General features: G+C 37.9%; 1 protein-coding gene across 1 annotated transcript in view; it reads right to left on the bottom strand.

The window, feature by feature from the left end:
• mrc2 (mannose receptor, C type 2) overlaps nucleotides 1-12,453 on the bottom strand; it is a 41,264-nt gene that overhangs the window by 14,428 nt on the left and 14,383 nt on the right. Inside the window, exons 5-11 of the mRNA XM_055005410.1 lie at nucleotides 10,787-10,900; nucleotides 10,397-10,540; nucleotides 10,114-10,305; nucleotides 8,454-8,608; nucleotides 8,258-8,362; nucleotides 1,939-2,054; nucleotides 1,688-1,836 (exon numbers count right to left, since the gene is read on the bottom strand). Of these exons, the coding sequence (XP_054861385.1) occupies nucleotides 1,688-1,836; nucleotides 1,939-2,054; nucleotides 8,258-8,362; nucleotides 8,454-8,608; nucleotides 10,114-10,305; nucleotides 10,397-10,540; nucleotides 10,787-10,900 (975 nt within the window). The remainder of the gene's footprint in view (nucleotides 1-1,687; nucleotides 1,837-1,938; nucleotides 2,055-8,257; nucleotides 8,363-8,453; nucleotides 8,609-10,113; nucleotides 10,306-10,396; nucleotides 10,541-10,786; nucleotides 10,901-12,453) is intronic.

The following is a 12,453-nucleotide window of genomic DNA, read 5'->3' as shown; positions in this document are numbered from 1 at the left end:
GCTGCTCAGAATGACGGTTTGTTGGACGCCGGAGCTCAGACACGTTTTTCCTCACAAGTATTCCAGTTTTAATGCATTAAATTCAAATTAACACATAGCCCCTGCTGCTGATTTTCTTCTATATGCAGCCTGTTTGCTAATCAAAGCTGGTTCAGAGGCAAATCCGTATATCAGGATGTAGTTCTAAATCTATATTTTGCCTGAAGAAATAAACACCTGGGTCCAATATGTTTTCTTCTTGAACCCAGAATTGGCTCATGTTTTGCCCTGAACTGAAAATCTCCAGCTACATTATTAGATTAGATGAAACTTTAATAATCCCCTCAAGGAAGTGAACTCAGCACGGTGAAAGGAATAAAGGAACAAACAGGCGGTGGGTTGAGAAGGCAGCGTAACAACCCCCAAAAAAGAAACAGTAGATAAAACAAAAATATTACAGCAGATATAAAAGACAAGAGATGAAACAAGTTGGTTAAAGTTGACAGAAATGTGGAAGACAGACTCCTACGACATGAGCTTCAACCTTTAAGTCATCGTTTTTCTGTGGGTTGGGATTCGAACCCCAACCTCCTGAGCGAAATTCCTCCATCTAAAACCAGTGTTTTACTTTCCGTGGCTGTTTACACTATGTCATCTAATGAGTAAAAAGCCCTGTAATCTGCTGAAATCACTGGTCATGGGTTAGATCTTCTAAAGTCTGAAAACAGAGTCAGGGCTAAAGTAGTGCAGAACTATAGTTTCCTCTCAGACCACTTGATTTACAACATACTAACAGGTTTGTGTGGACTTTTTTCCCAGTTGTGCCAAAACAATGAAGATGCCTACCCATGCTTCAACCCTATGAACTGGGAAGCCCACTAGTGAGTTTTAAAGGGTATGTTGTCTTTTTAAAATTGCCAAAATTATGCAAACTGTAAACTGTAAAAACAGAAGGAATCATTAGATTTTCAACTTTCCATCAAACTAATCTCCAGTTCCATCTGGAAAATTAAGCAAATCTAGGCTTAAAACAGAGATGTTTCATCAAAACCACTTCATTCAATGTCTCTCATTTCAAATTTCTCCAAAAAATAAACAATTTGAAGCAACCAGATTCTGTTAAAAAAAAAAAAAAAGGAAAAAATTCAATGCATTTCAGTACAATCGTAAAGCTACATGGAACTCAGCTACAGCCAATAGTGACATGACAAAAAATCTGTGAGTTTTCAACTGAACTGCAGGCTATGTTTCCACAGAGAACCGAAAAGACACTCATAAATAAATGAAAAACTGTAAGTAGTTTAGTTCTCTCTCTTTCTTGTCATGGTTGTGGTATTTCCATAGATGTGGACTAAAATATGAGTCCAGAGTGAGGAAAAATGTGACAGGAACAAAAACTGGTTGGTATTCAGAGACTTTATCAGTTAAATCAAGAAAACATTTCACCCACTTAAGTGATTAAAATCATAAGCTGTAGTAAGAAATCTAAAATTCCACGTATAGGTTGCACACCAATGAAAAACAAACCAGCTATTAAAGACAAACATGCCAATATGTTGACTGGTAAATTAATTTCCCTTTACTGTTAATGAAAGCTGATGATTTATATTCATAAAAGCTGACATTAAAACTGATCCACAGTAAAGATGATCTTTATAATGTTGTGCTTTGATAACCTGGTCATGTGGTATCCAGATGGACATCCTACCTGGCTGGTCTCGGTTCCAGTTGGTATAAGAAACTTCATCTCCGCTGAGCCAGTGGAAAGAACCCTGACTGCCCTGATCATGGAGTCCGATCCAGAAGGAATCTCCAAAGCGACCGAACACCAGGCTGTTGGCGAAGGCCTGCTCAAACCTTTTGGGGATAAAAAGCAGCTTTAAGGGAGGCAGCACTGACAGAAGACACTGAAATGTCCTGTAATCATTTCCCCGTTGTCTAGTATGTGGTTTTATCCACCTGTTAGTGATGGTAACCAAGGCGGCTCTTTGGTCTTCGCAGGACTTTCTGGCTTCTTCAAAGGTGAGAAGATCTTCACCCACCCAGTAACAAGCTGGACTGTGCCACTTCCAGCCCTGAAAGGAGAGACGAGGAGTTTAGTAGGATGTGGGAAATTTACAGAACATAGAGTAAAAGTACAGCATGTCCTAGTCAGGAGAGCAGACCACCAGATTCTCATGCTGCGTTTAAAAGCCTCAGCAAAATAAGTGAACCAGTCAAAGAGAGCAAACGCCTACAAGGCTGTGCAACTCTTTTAATTTCCTAATTTAAAAAAGTTATTTAACTTCAGGGATATAAATGTGCATCAAAGCACACGTGGAGACAATCAACCATGCTGAACTTTTCTGAAATTTTTTGTTAATGTAAGGATTCACCTAAATATCAAGTGAGTCAGACTCATGACTCAAAAACAATATCACTTAAATGTCAAATAATTAAAAAGTGAATCACCTTTCAACAGCTGCATTAATTCTAAGTTGAACAGTAAAGTATTTCCTATTATGAACAATCAAAAACAAAGACTTGATAAAGACTAAATTGAAAATAAAGGCCTCAAAGTAGAAAATAAGTGAGTCCACCTGTCATTTCCAATCAATCCAAGTGCTCGAATGTGATAATAAAATGGGCTGTGAACACCAGAACTTTCTTAGCTTTGGCTGTGTCTGTCTTCATCATGGCTCTCCATGTAATAGAATTGCCAGTGAAACTGAAAAATCTGATTGTGAGGCTTTACAAAGACGGGAAAGGATTGAGGAAGATCAACTTAAAATCAGTGGAAAAACAGTGTCAGCAGTAATCAGGAGGTACAGCAAGAGCCATAGTAGCACTAAACAGGGCTGCAGCGGTAATCCTCCAAAAATGATGCCACAGACAGCGCACTACTTTCATAATCTAGCTCTAACAAACAGCTGCAGAAGTGCTTCAGACTTGGCACAGGAGTTAAAAGTGGAAATCAGAGTTTCTGTGAAGCTCAGACAGTCTTCATAATATCAACCTTTATGGACGATGCCCAAAGAAAAAAAACTTTGCTTGCTGTTTGGTACAAAACTGTCAAGATTAAACTTTGTTAAATAACCTGAAAAGAAGCTTGTTGACCGTTGGGATCACATCCTATGCTGAGATGAGACCGAGATAAATTTGTTCGGCTCAGATGGAGTCCAGCATGTTTGCTGTGAACTACTACAATGAATGCATAGTCCTGACAGTGAAGCACGGAGGTGGGAATTTATAGATAGCACCATGAATATTTGTGGATAAACCAAAATACTGGCTGACATGATGACTCCTAGTCCTCAGAATTTTGAAGAAGAGGAATACCCCAGCATGACAACCATCCAAAGAACAAATAAAACCACAACCTGGACAAGTGTCGCCTGACTTAAATCCAAAAGAACATCTTTGAGGCACTAAAATGACATCATGGTCAGTGTGCTACGTGTACAACCTGACTCTCCAATAGCATTTAAATGTGTTTCAGTAGCAACACTTCGAAAGCTAAAGACCAAAACCTGACAGACAAAATCAAACTTCTCTTTTTTGTAGCGCTAAAACGATCACAAATACCTCTTTTCTTTGATGAAGAGGATTTAAATGATATTATTTACAGTTAAAATAGCTCTATCTTCTAAAAGCTGTCGGGAAACTAGTTGCAGAGTGAAAAGAACTAGTCCAGGCAAACACAAATGACTTTTCCCTGGCTTGGATCCCTGCTGCCAGCTCAGTAGCTGTGGACGTGTACAGGCGTAGAAGGCAGCCAGCGCTCAGACGGGGTGAGAGTTTTGCATGAGAATGATAGCGAAGGTCGAGCCATGTACAGTTTTGTGCGAATAAACCCAACCTCGGGCTTTTTTGCACAACCACGTTTGGCATCTGGACAGAAACCTCAAAGATTACAGCTGCTCGAGAGGCTTGATCTGCTGAAAGTCATGTCTCCCTGACACCCTTTAAAACCCTTCCTGCTCAGTCAAAACACCACAAAACACTGAATCCATGCTCCCCATCATGTTACATACGACATGTGTCAGCTGGCATGTGCTACTAGTCATGTTATTCACAGGTTTTTCACATGATTTCCTGTATAAATTACACAGAAGCTGAGCAATCCAAATATTTTTCTCAACTACATGGTTTCCATCACTTGAAAACAAGCAGTATGTTGAATTTTTGTGGGTGGAAGTAATCGGACTACTTTGACTTTATCATACAAACCACTGACATGTTGGCCTGAGCTTCTCTGGGGACATAAGTAGCAAAACATCCAAATCTTTCATATGGAAATCACAAATATGGGAAGTTTCAAAGAGAATATTATAACTTGGCTGCTCTAAGTCCAGTATCGACTCGGTTTTGGTCTCTACCAGCTCCTGAGGGAAATATCTGGCTCCTCAGCTGATAAACACTCTGCAAAGTTCACCAGCTAGTTGCTAACTGTGTCTGTGTGCTGGTTTGTACTAAGAGTTTTGTTCAGAAAATTAGTCTACGAGGGCAGTGAGAGTGAACTAAAACTTCCAGGATGCTGAAATGAAGCTAAAACTTGCTGTAAAGCTCCATGAATCAGAGGGAAGCTGCAGGTGTGAGTGAATCAAGACTTCCACTGATTTGCTGCAACCTTCTGGACTGGTAATTGTGTCTTTTCAATTGGTTTAAATTATCTGATTTGCCAGAAATGTTAACCAAATTACATTTGGATGTTTTTGACATTTGTGAAATTTTAGCTTGATATATCACATACATTTTGAGACGATGTTTTACTAATTGCCTGTCGACCCATTTTGAGCAGTTTTTTCGGACTTTGAAATTTGAGGCTGTTTGGATAACAATATCTCATGAATTATGAAAGATAAAGGCCTGAATTTTGCACAGTTTTTTCTCATTATGTCACTGATTCAGAAGCTGCAACATTAGACAAGTAGAATAAATAGTCTCTGATTAGGGTTGAGCTGAAATATGTTTTAAAAAAGAGAGAGAGAAAAACAACAATCACAAAAAACAAGCATGAGAAAAAAATTTTCTATTTTTGAGAATGCATTCAGAAAAGGAAAGAAAATACAAAATCTGCCCATATTCCAAAAAAAAACAACAATAAAGATTCTTATTTATAGTTGGAGAATCATTTTGAAACTTAGATCAGATTATCTAGCAATATTTTTAGTTTTTGTAGTTCAACTTGCTCAACAAAAATAAATTTCTTTTTTAAATTTTTTGTCCACACTTATTTCATATTCAAAGTATTCTATATGTTTTGTTTCACATCATGATGACATGCAGCTACATTTGGTTCAGAAAATATCACTAGCTGACTTCTGTATTATCAGTTTTTTTTTGTTAATATGAGCTCAATGATGGAACATTTCATGAGAATTCTTTTGTTTTTCTTATTTCAACTCACCCATAATCAGAGATTGTTTGATCTAATTGTCCAGCAGTACAGACTCTGAATCAATGACATGATGAGAAATAACAGTGAAAATTTCAGGCTTTTATCTTTAATGGCTCCTGAGATATAGTTGTTCAAGCAGCCTCAGATTTCAATGTGAGAAATAACCTGCTCAAAGTGCAATTCAAAAATATAAAAATGTCATAAAGTACTTGACATATGAACTTCAAATTTCACAGATACTATTTTAAATATCCATAGTTCATTATCAAAGGTCCCTGATGATTTGAGATGGAATAAACTCGTAGATCTTACAAGTTGTTGTTCTGGTATGACCTGCTTTTAAATATTTTACATTTACTTTGTAAATCAATACACAAGTCTTCACCTTGTCTTACTTTTTGCATGTATTTTTGTTGTTTCCTTATTACATGTGCAGTATTTTTGGTCAGCTCTGGTGGCTTTTAAATGTGCTTTATGGATAAACTTTATTTGATCTGCAAGGTAACAGTTATCGCACTGTTATCCCAATATTTAATACTAAAACACATGATTAAAGACGCCTTGATTGTTTTTGTTTGCTATAATTCCATTATAACTCGTTGGACATCTGGGACACGACTGCCCAACCACGAGCTGTATCTTTGATTAATTGAATATATAATAACTAAAAAAATGCACAAAAGTTCAGAGACTTCAGAAATTGAATTATTTTCGGGTCCCTGTGGAGGCTGAGGGGCCCCAAGCAGCTGCTTCCAACATTAAATCTGTGTTTTTTTATCTCTCTGATTATTTAAACATCAACTTACTGATAATTAAACTCTCTGAAAGCACAAAAACATCAGCTCTTGCACCGAGCTACTGCTTCAGTGAGCAGATAAAAAAATCTCCATTAGGTTTTGTGAGAGACGAGGCGGCGCTCGATGGGGTAAATGTGTCGAGGTTAATGTCGTCGGGGCTCTTTGTTCGTTTCACACGTTGAAGCCGACTCGTCCGCTCGGGACAAACGCCACGCCGAGTGACCCACATTACCACCCCTGATGGTTTGCTCCCTGGGGAGGCAGCTGGAGATTCATTACAGCAGACAAATGGTCCATCCACACTGAGATCTTTGTTGGAGGTAACAGCTGAGCAGCAGCACGACTCTCCACTTCAGACCATTTACACCATAAATCATCCGTGGAACAAAAACACGCTGCTGAAGGCCACAGACTCACACTGAGTCTGCTTCTTTTCTCAGTATCTTTGTCAAACATCACTCAGAAAAGCCACTGAAGTCACTGAGGCGCTCAGACAGTGAACATTTTCAGCAGCGGTCACATATGAGAGGCTTAAAATCTCATGTGCACTGTAAATGAAATACAGAAACCTGTTAAAAAAAAAAAAATAATAAAATATGACAACAAAGGCATCAGGAAAAGTATGCTAAAAATAGTTAAATAAAGTAACAGTAAAAAAATTCAAAAATAATTAAAGCAACAGCTGATATCTTTTAAAGAATTAAACTCTGAGGTGAGTAAAACTTAGTTTGATGGTCAGACATTGTGAAAGAACAAATCAATATTTGTGAAATTTTTGATGGGAACATAACTTCTGTTGTTTTTTAATTTTTTTGACATGTAAATTAATTACTTTTGCCATAACTTTACTAGATATTATGTGTAATTAAAAAAAAACTGTACAAATCTGAAAAATAACATTTTTTTTTAATCCTTAAAATACATATTTTTCTTGAAAATAACAAAAAATTATATCTGTGATTTTACTACATGTTATCTGTACATTGTGGAAATCTGTAAAATAAAAAAACTGTTCAAAAATTATTTACAATTATTAAACTCCTATTATGAATATTTTTTCTTTCAAAAAAAATAGCAAATATTTGTAAAATAATAATTGTTACGGTTTTGAATATGGTTTTTAAAAATGTCATTTTATGTTTAATCATTGTAAGAAAACTATTATTTGTAATAGTACATATTTTTGATGTGAATATTATTTTGAATTTTGGCCTTTTTTTTGTTTTTCAACAATCAACACGTAAGTTAGTATTATTTACTCTGTGGCTTTACTAGATGTTATCTTTAATTTATCAAAATTTGTAAAATATTGTTTTAAAATATTTACTATTCATTACTTAATATATATATTTTATCTTTCAAAGAATGGCAGGTATCTGTAACATAACATGTTTTGCAGATTTAAATACCACAAAGTGATTGTAAAAAAACACTGTAAAAGAATGAATTACCATTTATAATATAGATTCTACAGATTTTTGGTGTGGATAATGTTTACAGTTTTGGCTTGTTGTTTTATTTTCTTTACTTTTACCTTGTAAACTAATACTTCTTCTTTGTGTATTACCTGTAATGTAACAAAGCAGGTTAAATCTGTAAAATAACAGTAAGCTGAATGTTCATTTTTTACAGTGTGGACAGAAATACGAGCTGTGTAATCAGGAACAGGTGCAGATGAGTCAAATAGTGATCATATTCTGTGTTTTCTGTTGGGTGCACGAGCTGAATGAAACTTGATATTATTCAAATGCCTTGAAAGTATCGTGCAGTTTGATTTTCTTGGCCTGTAAAACTACACGTTAAGCCGGGAGCGGGGTGCATTCACTGTTGGCTGATTCAGTCTGGTAAGTTTCCTGGTTGAAACTGAATGATTTATGCTCCAGTCAGAGTCTGGAGGCAAACTGGTGGAAGGACGAGAGACGGACGGGAGCTCTGGGAGAAGAGGTCGAAGGTGAAGCAGCGGCTGAAATGTTTAGAATAATAATTACGCTCCCAGCAACACCACAGAGCTGGAATCAGCGGCTGCAGAGGACCAGAAGAAATGCTTCATCTAGTGTAGCGTTGGGGAAAAACTCTATGCAAAGACGAAAAGAAGTAGTACTTGTTTGCAGTCCTGGTGCTGAGGCTTCCCGTCACTCTTGGTTCCTGGTTTCTTGCAGATGGAGGGCAGAGTCAGATTACAGGGGCTGTCGTCCCAGCGGCCGTCCTGCAGACGAAGGCAAACAGAAGGACAGCTGGTAAATATATACAAACACAAGGGAGTGGAGTCGATCTGCGGGTGAATGGAGGTGACTCACGGCTCCCCAGACGGAGACGCAATCTTCCTGGGTGTTGCGGAAGTTGTTGGGTTCAAACGGGTGCCAGTAGGTGAAGATGACCGGAGTGTGGTCGGTCCACTGGAAGTCCATCTGCATGTCGGTGTCGTGGAGGCCGATCCAGACCTGGTCGACGTCTGGAAGAGGAAGACTTTAGCGTCACTACGTGTCATTTCAGTTTACCTACTTGTTATGTGGCATCAAAAACGAAGTTCTCTAAAACACTTTGGCTGAATTCTGAGAATGTCATGTGTTTTCAGACCTGGAATTTTTGGTATTTTCACCCTCTAGAAACGGTCTTAACCGGGAAGCCATTTAAAGAGTTCAATATCTCCAGATATTAAACTCCTACAGCAATGACATTTGGTGAGAACACAGACAAAACTGTTTCTAGCAGATCAAAATGAATGAATTCCTCCAGCAAATCCCAAATTTCTAATTTATTGGCTTAAGAAAATGGTATAAAAGCGCAAAATTTCAAATGTAGGTGGTATTGTGGCACCAGAAAGTCCCTGTAGGTTAACATATATATGAGTATATCCACATTTTCTACTAAAAATACAGCCTTCTGTGGACATTTCACCAACTTTTGAGGCTCTAACATCAGAAGGATTTGACAAGTGGGAAGTATGACAAGACAAGGTTCCAGTTTTTTGGGTGTTTTTTGTTGCTATTTTTACATGTTAAATGTTAATAGTAGTGTTTTGGTGTACATTGTTCAGATTCTACTTTTTTATTATTTGGGACCCAAAAACTAAGTTCTTTCAAATATTTTGGCTGAATTTTTGGATCTCATACATTTCTGGAAATTTTGAACTTTTAAGGTGGCTCACCAGTTAAGTTGTTTTTTGAAGTTGAAAATCCCAAAACTTTAGGTTTGAAAACATATGAAATTTGCTAAATTCAGCCAAAATATTTTTATAAAACTTAGCTTTGGGTCCCAAATAACAAATAAATAAACTTTGAATAATATCTAACAGAGCACAGCAATTTTAAAGCCATTTTACATCACTATAAAATGGGGTTAAAAAGACAAATAGAGAAGGAAGAAGCTCACACTATGACCTTTTCCCTGACATCAGTAATTAAGCTGAACTGTTTCTGGGACTAAAACTGTGATTCCTGACTTCATGAGCTGCTTTTCAGGTCAGGAAAGAAAAGAAAGTGTGTCTGGTTTCCATCATGTTTCAGTTTGATGTGCAGATTTGGAGCATATGATGTGGGAACCATCTCTAAATACAGTTCATAATTGTTTTCTGTTTATTTATTGATGTTTTTAACCAGGAAATACATCCAAATCAATTTCCTTTCCGGATACATATTGTGTTTATTCCTCTGCATTCAAAACAGAGTTTAAAAAGCTTTCTGTTAGATTTCAGTGAACTTTTTTTGAACCGGCAAGACGTCAACATTAGTTACACGCACTGCTCATCTCACCATTTGCCCTTGATGGACTGTGATGCTGTTTTCTTTTTAGATTTTTACAGCAAATGTCAAAATCCCTGACTACTCTCGTCTGGAATAAATCCATCAGCGTGTCTGTTCTGTTGGTACTAGTGGGAACCCTGCAGCACAATCATGCATAGACGCACAGTTCAAGGCTGAAACACAAGTAAAAGATAAATTAGCTACAAAAAGCCACCTTTCTTGACACTGCGTATGATGAACTCCAGCTCAGGTAGCGTGTGGATGCTGACCAGGTTGGCCTCCATCTTCTGGCAGGTTTTCTGAGCCGCGTCCCAGTCGGTTTTCTCTGAAGTGAGCTTGTAGCATCCAGCCTGGAAGGCCTGCCAGCCCACATCGCACTCATATTTCTCATCATCTGCCCATGAATCTGCGGAAGCAAAGAGATCATAAAACATACTGCATTCAATTCTGGATTTTCGCAGTTTGGTGCGAGTAAACTGCGCTGCTGCTGCACTGACCGGTAGTGAAGGGATCCAGGGTGGCGTTGGGCCTTTTCTTGCACACATACGGCAAAGCAACAGAACAATCTCGGTTCTGCCAACGACCCGATGACTCAGTTCGAATCACCGCACAGTTCTCCTCCTCGGCGTGATTGGGCTGGTCTGGAGTTGAGAGAAAAACCTCTTCAGAAAACTACTGCCAATCTTCAAATACTCCGAGGGTCAACAGGAAAACACTGCGGCTGCGTTGGACGGCAGTCAAGCGGGTGTAAGAAGTGCTAAAAATGAATATGCATGCTCACTCAGCCTTCTGAGGGGAATGAACATTTTTTAAAAAAGCAAGGATCAGAGACATTTGAGGCTTTAAAAAGACAGACGGAGAAGCTTGGATTGTTTTTACAGGCTAACCTGGTTCCCAGTTGAGATATTTGAGTGGCGAGGAGTCGGCCCACTGCCAGCCTCCATTGATGTCCAGGTCATTGAGGCCGATCCACAAAGCAGCACTGTAGCCAGTCAGCAAACCTAAAACAGCAGGACAACACCTTCCATGAATCACATGGATGAGCAGATAGAGGAAACTCCTTCTGTAAACTACATCAAATATGACAAGAGTAAAAACTTTCCACTCAGTTTTATGCTTCACTTAGTCAGGCCTGATTTTAACCACCATGTTGGGCGGGTTACTGAATAGTTATGCAACAACTGTGGCTGAATATTGGCAACAGGGTCACAACCCCTCCGAAAAAAATCAATCACTCCTGCTGGGGAGAGCGAATGTGCAAACCAAATACTCTGCAAAGATTCTGCTGCACTGCAAATTCAACAGTTATTGAGTTTCTGAGATTTTTCATGCTTCTCACTGGCAAAGATTCAAAGGCTTGATGAAAACATGTGAAATGAAACAGAAATATGGAGCCTTTATTAAGTTTTATTCTGAGTAGTACAAAGGGTGAAACCACACTTAACACAACTGAGAGAGTAACACCGAAAATCCCCCAAAATCCAAATTATATGAGATTTTTGTTGCCCGTTTGGTTACAAATCAGTAGCTAATTATTGAACTGTTTGCTCAGTGTTGATTAATTTGTGTTTGTTTCAAATGTCTGAGGTTTATTTGCTTCCATTTTCAAAATAGAGGCAATGTGTCTCTCCACACCGATCATTTAATATGCCATGGACAAGCTAATAAACAATAACTGCTACTGTAAATAATTTAGTGATATAGCTTCAGGCTACATCACTTCTGTATCTTAAAAGTCAGCAAAAATATGTATTCATTAATGCATCTTTCAAAGAAATAGCTTCAGGAATTAGCATGCATTATGTAAGAGAAATGAGAAAACCTCTGTGCAATATCACTTAAAAGTCAAATGATTCAACAGTGCTTCACCTCTAAATAACTGCATTATTTCTAAGTTGTGCAGTTGAGTATTAAATCTCATGAATAATCAAAAACAAAAAACTTTAAAAAGCCTACAAAAATTCAGGCACGAAACTAGAAACTCAGTACAAAAAAGTGAATAAACTTGTGATCACTGACACATAACTTGGAAAATTTGTGATAATTTAAACAAAACTGAATCTACATGTGATTTCCTACCAGTCTAATTGCATGAACATGGTTCTAAAATTAGCAATGATCTGCAGAACTCTTAGTTTTGGAACTATGGACTGTATGTGTCTTCATCGTGGCGCCACATGGCAAAGAACTGAACAGAGGAACTGAAAAATCTAATTGTAAGACTTTGCAAAGATGGAAACAGATGCATGAAGTTCAAACACAGTTGTGGCAGTAATCAGAAGGCATAGAAGGAGCCATAGTACCACTAATCAGGGCTGCAGTCGTCGTCCTCCTGAAATGACTCAACAGACAGTGAACTGCTTTCACAATCTAGCTATGAAAATCAGACAGCAGCTGGTTCAGACTTGGCACAGGGGTTATCAGTGGAAATCAGAGTTTCTGTGAAGCTCAGACAGTGTGAAGGACACGTCAGAACATTAACTTCTATGGTCGACATGCCAAAAAAAAAAACCTTGCTTGATCTTCTACTAAACTATTAGCTTAAACTTAGTTG

Source organism: Amphiprion ocellaris, chromosome 19 (genome assembly GCF_022539595.1).
Source record: "Amphiprion ocellaris isolate individual 3 ecotype Okinawa chromosome 19, ASM2253959v1, whole genome shotgun sequence".
Taxonomy (NCBI): Eukaryota; Metazoa; Chordata; class Actinopteri; family Pomacentridae; genus Amphiprion; species Amphiprion ocellaris.
The sequence above is the reverse complement of the archived record's forward strand: the minus strand, read 5'-3'. Positions and strand labels throughout refer to the sequence as shown.